General features: G+C 31.3%; 2 protein-coding genes across 3 annotated transcripts in view; both read left to right on the forward strand.

Moving 5' to 3' along the window:
- The first annotated feature begins 1,007 nt into the window (after nt 1–1,007).
- Nucleotides 1,008–5,580, forward strand: LOC148625424 (uncharacterized). Its single transcript, XM_088568949.1, has 6 exons — nt 1,008–1,141; nt 2,055–2,139; nt 2,619–2,742; nt 3,191–3,301; nt 3,616–3,725; nt 4,023–5,580. The coding sequence occupies exons 2-6, from the start codon at nt 2,057–2,059 to the stop codon at nt 4,135–4,137; spliced, it is 543 nt and encodes a 180-aa protein (XP_088425075.1). The 5' UTR covers nt 1,008–1,141; nt 2,055–2,056; the 3' UTR covers nt 4,138–5,580.
- Nucleotides 5,581–8,058: 2,478 nt separating this feature from the next.
- Nucleotides 8,059–13,025, forward strand: part of LOC148625425 (retinoblastoma-associated protein-like) — a 28,621-nt gene continuing 23,654 nt past the window's right edge. For both annotated transcript variants that reach the window (XM_088568951.1, XM_088568950.1), the window contains exons 1-3: nt 8,059–8,164; nt 10,591–10,741; nt 10,880–10,938. In XM_088568951.1, the coding sequence (XP_088425077.1) occupies nt 8,148–8,164; nt 10,591–10,741; nt 10,880–10,938 (227 nt within the window). In that variant the 5' untranslated portion in view covers nt 8,059–8,147. The remainder of the gene's footprint in view (nt 8,165–10,590; nt 10,742–10,879; nt 10,939–13,025) is intronic.

Below are 13,025 nucleotides of genomic sequence, written 5' to 3' on the forward strand. Positions count from 1 at the left end.
AATAAATATAACAAATAATAGTGGATCAAATGACCTAAAATCTTTTAGAAAATATATTGATCATGTTTTTCAGATATTTTTTTTATTTAAGATAATTCATAAGTTATTTTTTTCACAATTATCATTTTCTTTCCTTAATTCTGAACAGGGCCCTATCATATATAAATGTATATGTTTTCCAATTTGAACATTTTTTTTTGAACTTATTGGTTTTTTTTTAAAATACAATTTAAATAAATAATATTTAAAGTCCATCAAATTGGGCCGTCCGTGCGAGACCCGACAGGGTAGTCAAGGACGTTAAAAATCCCATTAGTTTTAGTCAATTTGAAGATTTGCGCGTAATAAACTTTTGAACTTTACCTTTCAGTATCAGCCAATCAAAAAAATCGTCACTAAAAATTCGCGGGATTTTATTCAGAACCAAAACAATAACATGGTAAGGTACTTGTGAAGATCTTCAGTTGATTACAAGAAATATTTGGAGGATATGTCACAGACAACAGGGTAATTCTTTATTTATTTCTTAGAACTTCTTTTCTATTTCACGGCGAACGACGAGAGGGCCTACAATTTTATCCAGAGTGATGCTGAGCCTGAGGTGCCCTATATAATTTTACCGATGTGTTTTCTACTACAAAATTGTTGTAGTAAACCCAATCATCATCTATCAGCTGGAACTTTAGACTCATCTACATGTTTAAAGGCTTGCTTGCATAGAACTATCTTCCAAGTTTATTTGTATATAGAAACGTAAACAAAGTACTTTAGCCCTTCACGTGCAGCATTGAGCAAGGCTCAGATTGAAGCCTTGTATATGCCTACATTTAAATTGTATGTACATGTATATGGATGAAAAATTTCTAAGATAATTTACACTCCTTTGCAGCTATTAGCATATTTTAAATTATTTGTAGACTAACTGTTGATTCTTTAACAGGCACTATTTTTATATTTTACCTTATAATATTAAGCTCCATGAGCTCAGTACTTAATTAAATCTTTATAATTACAGTGGGAGAAGATTTAGATGGGAAGCCAATAGAATCTGTATCACCGACTAGACCACAAACACCTCCAGCTGCTAAGTTTGTGAAGTCAAAGTGGGAAGCAGTTGATGAAACTGAATTGGAGGCTCAGGGTATGAATTATAATGATTCTTTGTCTTCCCCAAGTACAATTCAAAGCATTTTTTTACAACAATATATATATTTGTAGTAGACTAAATGCTGAATGTAACATCTGGTTGCCCATATCGGAAATATTGGTCTTAATCTGAATTATTCCTTGCAAGTTTTCCTTTAATCTGCTAAATCTATAAAACTGGTAGACCAGTGCTAGGTTTTGGACATTGTGTAAAATTGTCAGTATACAGTTTATGTGTCAAGTTTAAGAAATTTTTGGCAAAGTTACACACAATAATCCCAGATACTTATGTTTTCAAGTCTAAAGCTTAGTTTTTGAAGTTAGACTAGATTCATCTTTGTCAAAAAATAACTGTTTATATCAGCTTTTAAATAATTTTCTGGCACAATGTAGTCTTGATAACTCAGCTCAGCCTGATATGCAGTCTTTAACTTACAATGTGATACATTCAGTATTTTAACTTTAGACACAGATAATTTCAAAATTTTATTTTACATGTGTATATTGTATTGATATCTCAATTATACCCCCGCTCAATGAATGGATGGTATATTGAAATCACCTTGTCCATTTGTCATTCTGTTCGGCTCCCAATGGGTAGATTGTTTTCAAATTTGTTCTGTGGCTCCATATAGATGGAGCATACATTGTGAGTAATTTGGTTGTTCTCTGTTATCAACTTCCAACTGTACCTTTGGGTAAGCCTTGTATTCAAGTTGAATTTTAATTTAATACCCATAATCATGTTTATGATAAAGGTAGGTGTGCTGACAACATTTGTATATTTGTCTACAGTTAACAAACATAAATGTAAGAATAAAAACTGTCATAACTTGAGTTTTTGGTGGAATTGCCTTGTTTTTATCTGAAGAATATCTGGAATTTATATATTTTATTGCACATTTTAGCCATGACTACATCAAAATGGGACTTATTAGAACAAGAAAATGATGAAAAACAAGAAGAAGAAATGGATGAAGACATTGATGGACAGTGAGTTTTTTACTCATATTTTTATTTTTTATACATAGAGTATATTATGATTGTTACCAATTATGATAAAATACAACCAAAACAATTTACACAAAAATATATTTTGTCAGTACATTTTCTTTTCCTTACTCAGTTATTATTAACATTGTATGTTAATTAAGAAGCTTATGATGTAGAAAGCAAATAAACAAAATGGTTTTATAAATCAATATTGCTAATCATTGCAGATAAATTTGACTCACTTCATAGAATAAAAGTACTGCACCAATTACACATCTGCCATTGAAAGTGTACATTTTATATTCCATCTTTCACTGAACATACAAACATATATGATGATTTGTAGCTTAGTAAAATGCACAAACAACATGATTAAGAGATTTTTCTTGGTAAATAGTCACTGTAATGGTGATATGTTCACATTCTTGACTGATATCAATTGTGAAATGTTATTATTTCAATATGAATTTGTTTTTTAGGCCATTAGAAGAAGGTGATGAGTCCCAAGTTAACTCTGATGAGGAGTCATCCTTTAATAGCAGTTTAGATTTCAGGAAACATGAAATGACAGAAGAGAGGAGGGCTAAACTCAGAGAAATTGAGGTAGTAATCGAATATGGCTCCTCATTGTGTAATTGAACAAGTTGAAAATAAAACATAGTTAATGTTAAAAGTGACTGGCAAGGGTCTAGACTAGCCCTCCTTGCCAATATTTTTGATTGGATCATTTAACTTCCAAGTACAAACTGTTCACTTAAATGTTGTAAGTTCATGGAAAAAATCCCAACTATTGTATTTATCTTATAAATGTGGTTGGCAATAGCAGCATTTCTTCTCTAAATCTTATGACCATGATACTAAGAGGAGATGTAATAGTAACAAAGAAGTTACGTTAAATTGTACCTACTTCTGTCTGACAATTGATTAATTATTATTTCTTGACTATTGAAAATTTTGACATATTTACAACACTAATCATAAGTTTTCTTATACTTGTAGGTAATTATGTCTGGGCTATCAGTTAAATCTTTTTGTTTTTAATCATTTATAGGTGAAAGTAATGAAGTACCAGGATGAACTTGAAATGGGGAAAAGGTCACGGAAATCCCATTTGTCATTAACACAGCAGGTTGAACATTACAGGAAAAAACTTTTGCAGAAGGTAACTTGATCAAATGATGTTTAGAATATTTATACTTAAATAGGATAGAGGGTTAGTTTTTTAAGTTTAATTACTATCACTTGCAGGTTAAGGATCAATATTTTTTATAAAATACAAATGCAAAGATATATTAAATTCTTATGCAGTGTTCATTCTTGACTCAACTGTTCAGGGTTTGAACTGTCCAGTCATATCTAGCTGTGCCCCGTGGAGCATTATAAATTTTATATTCATATGTTGTAACATTGATATTTGATAGCTTAATTGGAAAATGACGTTAGACTAAAGATCTTAATGTTTTATTCTTTGTACAGGAAACTACAGACTCCCCAAGAGAGGGAAGGAAAAGACATAGATCCAGATCAATGTCTCCTGCATTTAGACATATTCCTGACAGTCCAAAACGCTCAAAGAAGTCAAAAAGGTATTTTACATGTACAATGCTGGTTTTGCAAAAATAATGGCTGTTTTTTTTTTTTTTTTTTTTTTTTTTTTTTTTTTTTTTTTTTTTCTTTTTTTTCTTTTTTTTTTTTGTATGAAAGTTTTCTTGTATGTATTGTTGCAGGTGGCAAAAAAATAGAATCTATTATGAGTGAATAACTAGCATAACATTTTAATGAAAGTATCTTGCATCTTTGTACATATATATAGAACAATACATACAGTCTTTTTAAATTTTTAAACAAGAACACTAATATGTGAGTAATTTGATATTTTTCAGTCCTAAGAGGTCAAGGAAGTCCAGATCAAGGTCACGAACTCCAAGAAGAAGGTCATCGTCAAGGAGTCCATCAAGACATCGTCACAAACACAAAAAGAACAAATACAGAGACTGACACAATTAACTCTTTGTTACAATTTACAATTTTTAATTACTTCTATCTTGCCAAAATGAAGGCAGTAAGTTACTTTTGGGCTTGAACAGGCCAAGTGATACAAATTTTGAGGCAAGATAGTGCTACACCCTTGAAGTTAAGAACTACTGAAGTTAAAATGGAATCTGAAAGACATAGATCTTTTACTGAATGCAGCCTCAAACGTTCATTGGTAAAATAGAGGAATGAACATCGAAAGGTGTTATCTAATAATATTGAACTATATTTACCTAAACATCTGACAGTTGAAGTTATGCAGTTCATTCTTGTGTTTGTAAGATTCTGCTTTTGTACTAAAATGATGTTAATTAACTGAGCTCTGATATTTTATTCAATTTTCATGTATGATTATGATTTTCAATTCTGTTCAATAGATATTCTAGACTATCCAATAGTTATTGAACCAAATACAGATTAAAGGCTGTAATTTTGGAAGTCACATTAACTGTGTGCATTTTTATCTTAATAGATTAGTATTAGCTACCTATAAGGGATAGGAATAAGAAATTTGTCCAACTGGTCAAGCAGGCAAAATTAAACTGCCAGCATGCAGGCATTGTTTGACTTTGATATGCCAGTCATAAAATTTACTTGCCGCAGGCCGGTAGGTGAATGCTTATTTCGACCCTGGCCATGATATAGAATACAGATGGTTTTTAAAGTGTAGGATTTTTTTTTATTGGTAAATAAGTATTATTTGAAAGTAAATATTTTTCTGTAGTTTGACAATCAAGTTGTAAAATCATCTCAAGGTTGTCGTAAATATGTTGAAATGATTATAATGATTCACCAATACAAACCTGATTTATTTCTACTTTGAAGTAAAATTCTGCTTTGTTTAATCCTGATTTAATCATACCAATACTTTTTTTGCTGTATATTTACTTCCAATTCTATCAGTTTTAATTGGCCCCAATTAAATCAGGACTGCTAATGCAACAGTGAAGGAGACTTTCAGTTAAAATGAAATTTTTGTGTTTAACTTATTATATTATAGGAAAAAAAATCTTGACAAAGGCTTAAACATTTTGAATGAATCAAATAAATTTAGTTTATCAAGAACTGTTAATTTGTATTTCAGCATAAAACTAATCAAACATTTGATATTTTTGTAACATTTTGTTCTCAATTAAGAAAAAAAATAGTAACATTTTCTCGTTCTACATTGATGATATATCTAACCATTTTTTTTATTCAATACACACATCCTTTTCCATTTGAATCATGTTTGTGAATGTTTCTGTGTGTTCAAGTCTACTTGTGGCATTATGTTTGAACGGACTATGCTGTAATGTCTTGTTTGAAGTTAATTTTTATCTGGTCTATAAGTATTTATTGACAAGATATTAAATAGTAATATGATTATATAATTAAGTTGGTTTATGAAATACAACCACTAACTATTGTGTTGTCTTATTAACTGCCTCTGTGGTCTTGTAGAAATGTGCTTGCCTCGACTACTTTGTCAAATGTATGATTAAATTAAATTAATGATTACAGCATTTCTGAAAGTAATTGATTAAATTAATTATTACATTGGCAAGTAATCATGATTACATCTGATTACAATGAATTTGTAAATAACTACAATGATTGAATGATTGACAATCATTTTACTCTTTTTTTTGTTGTTGACATGATGCATTATCCATTGATACCAATAGAGGCTTTAATATTTCCATTGTAATCATAATATAATCATAAAGTAATCAGAATTACAGGGTGTTTTGAAAGTATTTGATTAAATTAATTGACATGTAATCAGATTTTTGGCTGATTAATGATTACAGTGATTACTTGAAGAAATGAAATCAATTACAGCTGATTAACAATTACAATTACCCCATCTCTGAGTCGTTTGGCTTTTATTTCTATTTCTGTCTGTCCGTCAACTCTGTGATTCTTGTGCCCGTTGATTTTATTACGTGTGCATTTTTCAAAGTGAAATCTGTACCCAAATATATGGACCAAGCACATAGATCTATGCAATGAAGCCAAATCTATACTTTTATTTATGTGACTAATATATGAAATCCCAGATATGCAGGCAATCCTTACCATAGTCCCATATATAGAACACACATTATTTGCTAATGTGTATTTTGTCTACCAGGGAAGAAAACATACCCAAATCTTTGCAAAAAAATTGAAAATGGACCATAAAGAATGCACATCCTAGCATACTAGTATATAGGGAATATCCCTGTGTTTCACCTAAGGTCACATATTTTAATAATAATGATTAATAGTAAAATCTTTATTTCTAGAGGGTTACACAGTTAGTTTACAAGCTAATCTTCCCTGAGACCCTCACACAGAAAACTATACTGCTGAAAAAAACAACACACAAACAAAGGCTGATTTGACAATATCAAAGCACTTTAAGATAATACAATATAGAACATTTAAAATAGTGTAAACATTAACAATTTTCTCTTTTATGATACTCTATTCAGAAGTCTTAAGGTACTTCTTTATATTGATTTTGAATGAGTTATCAGTGGCTTGATTACGTTAATGTTAGGAGAACTTGTTCCACAAGACAGTCCCAGAATATATGAATGAAAAGTTCAGTTTTAGTTTTTGGGATTATCAAGTTTCCTTGTTCAGCATTTCTTAGTGAATAAGGTTTGTTTCCTGAAACTTAGTTAATATTTTCTGATATGTAACTTGGTGCTTCCCAATTGAGAGATTCATAGATTAATAGGTATTTGTGATATTTTATGCTTGTTTCTATGTTTGTTTGAACAAGGACTCTGATGAAGAAAAAGGTTCAGCATCTAAAATGAGGTGGATAGCCCGTTTTTTGAGTAAGAATTTGTCAAATCCTTCAGAGCCACAGCCACTCCATACAAAACAACAGTAGTCAATAAGTGGAAGAATGTACTCAGTATAGAAAGTTTTCCTTGTTTTAATGTTCAGATATTTCTTAATCTTTGCTAGGAGATACAATCTTGATGAAATATTAGAGCATATACAGGGGCGTAGCTAGGCCTGTTTTAGTTGTACGCAAAATTACAGCGATGGGTCTGGGGGGGGGGGGAATAACCTTTATTTCATCTTTAAAATGTGTGTTTTTATTTTTGTTACTTTTTCTGAAAGTATGCAACTGCGTATTTGCGTATAGGCAGCTACGCCCCTGATATACATATATGATCAACATTACATTTCCAGCTTAAGAGTATCATCAATTTTTACACCAAGTAGTTTTTCACATGATGAAATTTTAAAGCTTTATCATTTACTGAAAAGGAGGGTATATCAACGTTTGACAGTCTGTCTTATAATCATAAGACAATAATCATACACTTTGTTTTATTAAAATTGATGAACAATTATTTCTACACTAGTTTTCAACTTTTCATAGATCATCTTGCACATCCTGTTGTAACAAATTATTATTTTTCCAACATTTGTGTGTGGTTGTATCATCAACATACATATCAATATTAGTGTTATGCATATCAAGAGGAAAATCATTAATAAATATAACAAATAATAGTGGATCAAATGACCTAAAATCTTTTAGAAAATATATTGATCATGTTTTTCAGATATTTTTTTTATTTAAGATAATTCATAAGTTATTTTTTTCACAATTATCATTTTCTTTCCTTAATTCTGAACAGGGCCCTATCATATATAAATGTATATGTTTTCCAATTTGAACATTTTTTTTTGAACTTATTGGTTTTTTTTTAAAATACAATTTAAATAAATAATATTTAAAGTCCATCAAATTGGGCCGTCCGTGCGAGACCCGACAGGGTAGTCAAGGACGTTAAAAATCCCATTAGTTTTAGTCAATTTGAAGATTTGCGCGTAATAAACTTTTGAACTTTACCTTTCAGTATCAGCCAATCAAAAAAATCGTCACTAAAAATTCGCGGGATTTTATTCAGAACCAAAACAATAACATGGTAAGGTACTTGTGAAGATCTTCAGTTGATTACAAGAAATATTTGGAGGATATGTCACAGACAACAGGGTAATTCTTTATTTATTTCTTAGAACTTCTTTTCTATTTCACGGCGAACGACGAGAGGGCCTACAATTTTATCCAGAGTGATGCTGAGCCTGAGGTGCCCTATATAATTTTACCGATGTGTTTTCTACTACAAAATTGTTGTAGTAAACCCAATCATCATCTATCAGCTGGAACTTTAGACTCATCTACATGTTTAAAGGCTTGCTTGCATAGAACTATCTTCCAAGTTTATTTGTATATAGAAACGTAAACAAAGTACTTTAGCCCTTCACGTGCAGCATTGAGCAAGGCTCAGATTGAAGCCTTGTATATGCCTACATTTAAATTGTATGTACATGTATATGGATGAAAAATTTCTAAGATAATTTACACTCCTTTGCAGCTATTAGCATATTTTAAATTATTTGTAGACTAACTGTTGATTCTTTAACAGGCACTATTTTTATATTTTACCTTATAATATTAAGCTCCATGAGCTCAGTACTTACTCCTTCAGCATTGGCTTACATACAGTGTCAGGGGTCTTTGATTCGATTTCCAGCAGGTACTGAAGTGAATTTTTGTCAAGTGCATTGTGCTCTGTTGTTAAACATGTAATACATACAATGTAATTTTTTTAGACATATAATATTTTTATTTTGTATATTTAACAACAAAAATTTATGCATCTCAGCATTTGGAATTTCTATTTCTATATGGCTTTCAGTTCAGGGGAAAAGATTAATGGTCGCCCACTCACCAATAGAGACCAGAATTAAAATAGCCCAGCAGGCGAATGGCAAAACAAAAAATTAATGTAAAAAGAAGTTGTGGTCGGAGTTTTAACTGGTTACCATTCAATCGGAAACGTAGCGTCCTTAGTTAAATTTTTCTCGGTAACCAGTTCTAATAATACAGAAATCGTTCATAACCGATGTCAGTTTCTTGTTTAGAATTGCTTATTAATTTCTGCATCCGGTATTTCGTAAGATGTGGAATTTTAATTCTGGGGTAAAAAAAAAAACCAAGAAAGCAACACCATAGCCAAGAGAAAGCTGTACCAAAAAGAGTATTAATAAGAATAAATCATTTGAAAACCTGTCTTTAGCACCTACTAAGCCTATTTTCATTAATGATGATAAGGAAGGGAAGAGGTGAAGTTTGAGGAGTTGGCTACTGGAGTGAGGAAGGGGGGCAGGGAGGAGGAGAGAATTAGGCAGCAGGAGAAAGTCAGGTAAAAGAGAGAGAGTCAGATAGAAGAAGAGATTCAGGTAGGAGAGAATCAGGAATAAAGGGTAGAAGTGAGTGAGAAGCTAGGGTGATAGTGATTATGAGTCAACAACAATCTTTATTCTCATAAACCACATATTTGGTACAGAGGCACATAACATATATAAAATACATGCTATACAAAACTATTTACAGACAAGTTAGAAACATTACAGTATTGATGAAGTTAGTCAGACATGTCAGAGTGTGATAGTGATTTAGAAAAGGATTCTGTTTTTGCAGGACTGTTCGAATATTCTAGAGATTAATTTGTTCAGAATCTGAACAAAAATTAATCTCTAGGATATTCAAACAGTCTACTGTTTTATGAATTAAAGTTTTGAAATTATATGAATTGGTTGTATAATCTTAATTCATTGAAAGAGATATATTATCCAAAGCACATTTTTAACTTCCAACTGCACATTTTAGAGTTTCCATGATGCATATAAGTAGGGAGGCTATGTAGTGAGTGAGTTAATGTGTGTGTGACAAGAAGTCACACTATTCAGTGAACAAAAATATCAAGGAACTGGGCTTTTATTCGTGTTCTGCATCTTGATGTTGCATGAGGGTCTTCAACAATGAACAGATGGTTCATACCCTCAAACAAGTATTTTTACGTACCAAAATTTTGTCCGAAAAAGTCTGGGCTACCAACTTTTTTTCTGGGCTAATTGATTTTATACTTGAGTAGCCCAGGTGCCTACTGGCCTCAAAAAGTTAATCTTTACCCCTACAATTACATGTACATGTACTTGAATTCCTAGGATCGATGAATTGAATTGAAGTGTAACATCACACAGGAAAGGAAAATACTTAAAGACTGAGTGATATTTGTCTCCCTTTATTGTATACAATACATGTTACATGTCATAAAACCATAATTAAAAAAAATTGTGCTTGAATATGTTGGAATTTAAAAAAGATAGCTGCAGTGGGTGTGATTAACTTTGGAGCTCTACATTTATAAACTTGTATAAACTAATGGGATTTACAATGCTTTACCTATTCCATGCTACATTATAGAAAACTGCCATACCTGCTCGCTTTCTATGTCACCTACATGTACATGTGTTTTTATAAAATTCTTTCCACCTATAAGAAATCTGACTGAAAACCCTGGTTAGAGTCACAGGACTGATTTTCTGTTGATTACTTACTTTTTTATATTGTAGAAATCAAGATGTTCCTGCTGAAGTAGGAACTATTGAAACTGTGGATGGCAATTTTGAGAATTTAAGCAACCAGCTTCAACTTCCAAAAGATGTCCATAACAAGGCAAGGGAATATTGGCAGACTGTTGATCAGCTTACAACTGAGTTAAAGGTAAACTACTTTTTTCACAAAAAATCATCTTTTGTTCATTATTAAGTCATACTTGTATGTTTGAAACATATTTCCTCATTTGACAATTGTTTTTTTTCCTGAATGACTAACAATCTCATTTTATGAATATCTTTTCAGGTTATAGCAAGAACAGACCTATTGGCTTGTTGTGTCTACAGAGCAGTTATAGACATCAGGTAGGGAAGTTAAAATTGACATGTACTTACACTGCACTCAGAGACTCTTGTTTCTCAAATACTCAAGTGTGAGTGTTACACCCACCCATCTTGGACATTGTATATTCTGGTTGTGTATGGAGAATCACTCACCTTCTTGTGAAATTCACCTAGCATGGTGAAGTTAAACTCATTAATTTCCGCTGGCATTATGGATGTTAGTACCCGAGCTCCCAGGTCACTGACCTCCCTGAAAATCACAACAGGAGTCCAGGGAAAATTCTTAAATTATACAATTGGCGAAGTCTATAATAGTAACACAAGTCAGTAGTTGATTCGTCCAGCTTTAATCCAAGCTGTCGGCACAAATTATAAAACAGCTGTTGAGATGATTAGCACATGGTAATAAGGATTGACAAATATAACATGAAAATCGTGACAAAAGACATTTATCGTTGATGCTTACTTCATGACTGTCCTGTATTAAGTTATAATTAATTGCAATACATTTGATGACTGGACACACATCGGAGACATTGTAAACAATGTGTTCATTTAAATTTCTAAAAATAGACAACTATATATATATGTGCAAGGTTGGTCAAGGCATTATTTTTATACGGGAGTAAACATAGGTGTGCATCAATGAAAGTCCGAAATTGTTAAACAAAACCTATCTTTAAAATAAAGATATATGTAGGTTGTATTTGAAACGTACTTTCAATAAGAAATGTCTCATAGTAAACTTTTTTTGCGTTTGAAAATGACCGGCTGATCGAGGTCGCAGTCTCATCTTTGTTTGGACAATGTATTGTAACTTATAATTTTTACTTACGTATTGATTAAGGGCGGCTACTTTACAATTATTATGTACATATTATATAGATGTCTTGGGACCGGCAATTAGTTTCTTTTATTTCTGGAAAAGCCATACTATGATTAAAACTATCAGAAACTAAAAGCATCACCAGACTGTTTTTACAAGTTGCTCACTTGAATTAAACTACAACAATCAATACTTTCGAAATGTTTTATTTATAATCAATAGTAATTATAAATTGAATAGTTCAAAATTAATATATTAAAAGATTGCATTATTACTTGATAAAAATATGATGTAATATTTCTATATGATATCTCCCACTCATTGGACGTAGCTGTAAATAAAAAAATAACACATCAACAAATGATTAACGTGAACAAAATGAAAACATATTAAATGATGCTGAATTTTTAATGGCATGACTAGATTTTTATCTTAACTGGATTTCTCTGACTTACCTGAGAAACAGAAACTGAATATACATCAGGGCATAATCTATGCTGCAAAATGGAGATTTAAGTCGCCAAGAATTTTTAAAAATAGTTAGAAGTCGCCTGTTCGTGTTCTTTTAAGAGAAGTGAAGTCACTGTGAAATTTGACCATAGAGAGATAACTATAGCCCTTCCAGGTAATGAATAACCATAATGGCGGCAATTTTCGTAACGAGGAGAAAACTTAAGTTGGAAGAAGTTCACTTAATTTTCATCAGTTCCAAGCAATTCAGGGAATACTTCACCTGTTCTATCAACTTGGATAATGGATAAAACTAGCAGAACTTATTTGAATGAAACATTCAACATTGAGTTCAATATTACAGAAGGTAAGGTACATGTACATTATGTTTTCCTTAATTAAATATGTAATTTGATGACAACAATTAATTTATTTACTCAATGAGAGACTCTTACAGTGATTTTAATGGTTTTAAAAGACAATCAATAATTGGTAGGTTCAGCTTGGATCACAGTTTTGTGTATTGAGTGCATGTGGGTCTAAATGACACTTTGTTTTGATAAGGCCAAAATAAACTATTATCACTCATAAAAAATCAGGGAAATTTATTGGATAATAGACTGCCATTATGGCATATCAAGATGCAGTCATTCATTTATCAATCTAAATAATAACTATCAATTACTTGAAAAAAATCCCACTAAACAATGTACATGTACATGTAAACATACATGTACATGCATGTCTTTACAGGTTGATTTGTGCTTTGTATCAATTACAATACGATTGTACGTATCATAATGTCAGAACAGAGATAATTTACATGGATTAT

Source organism: Perna viridis, chromosome 2, assembly GCF_037379345.1.
Source record: "Perna viridis isolate PV_CMFRI_1.1 ecotype Kerala chromosome 2, ASM3737934v1, whole genome shotgun sequence".
NCBI lineage: Eukaryota > Metazoa > Mollusca > Bivalvia > Mytilida > Mytilidae > Perna > Perna viridis.

Excerpts from the sequence above, each read along its gene's own strand:
- LOC148625424 (XM_088568949.1), top strand. The coding sequence starts at position 2,057 with ATGACTACATCAAAATGGGACTTATTAGAACAAGAAAATGATGAAAAA. Across the intron at positions 2,140-2,618 it reads GATGAAGACATTGATGGACA|GCCATTAGAAGAAGGTGATG; the intron begins GTGAGTTTTTTA and ends TTTGTTTTTTAG. Across the intron at positions 3,302-3,615 it reads GGAAAAAACTTTTGCAGAAG|GAAACTACAGACTCCCCAAG; the intron begins GTAACTTGATCA and ends TTCTTTGTACAG.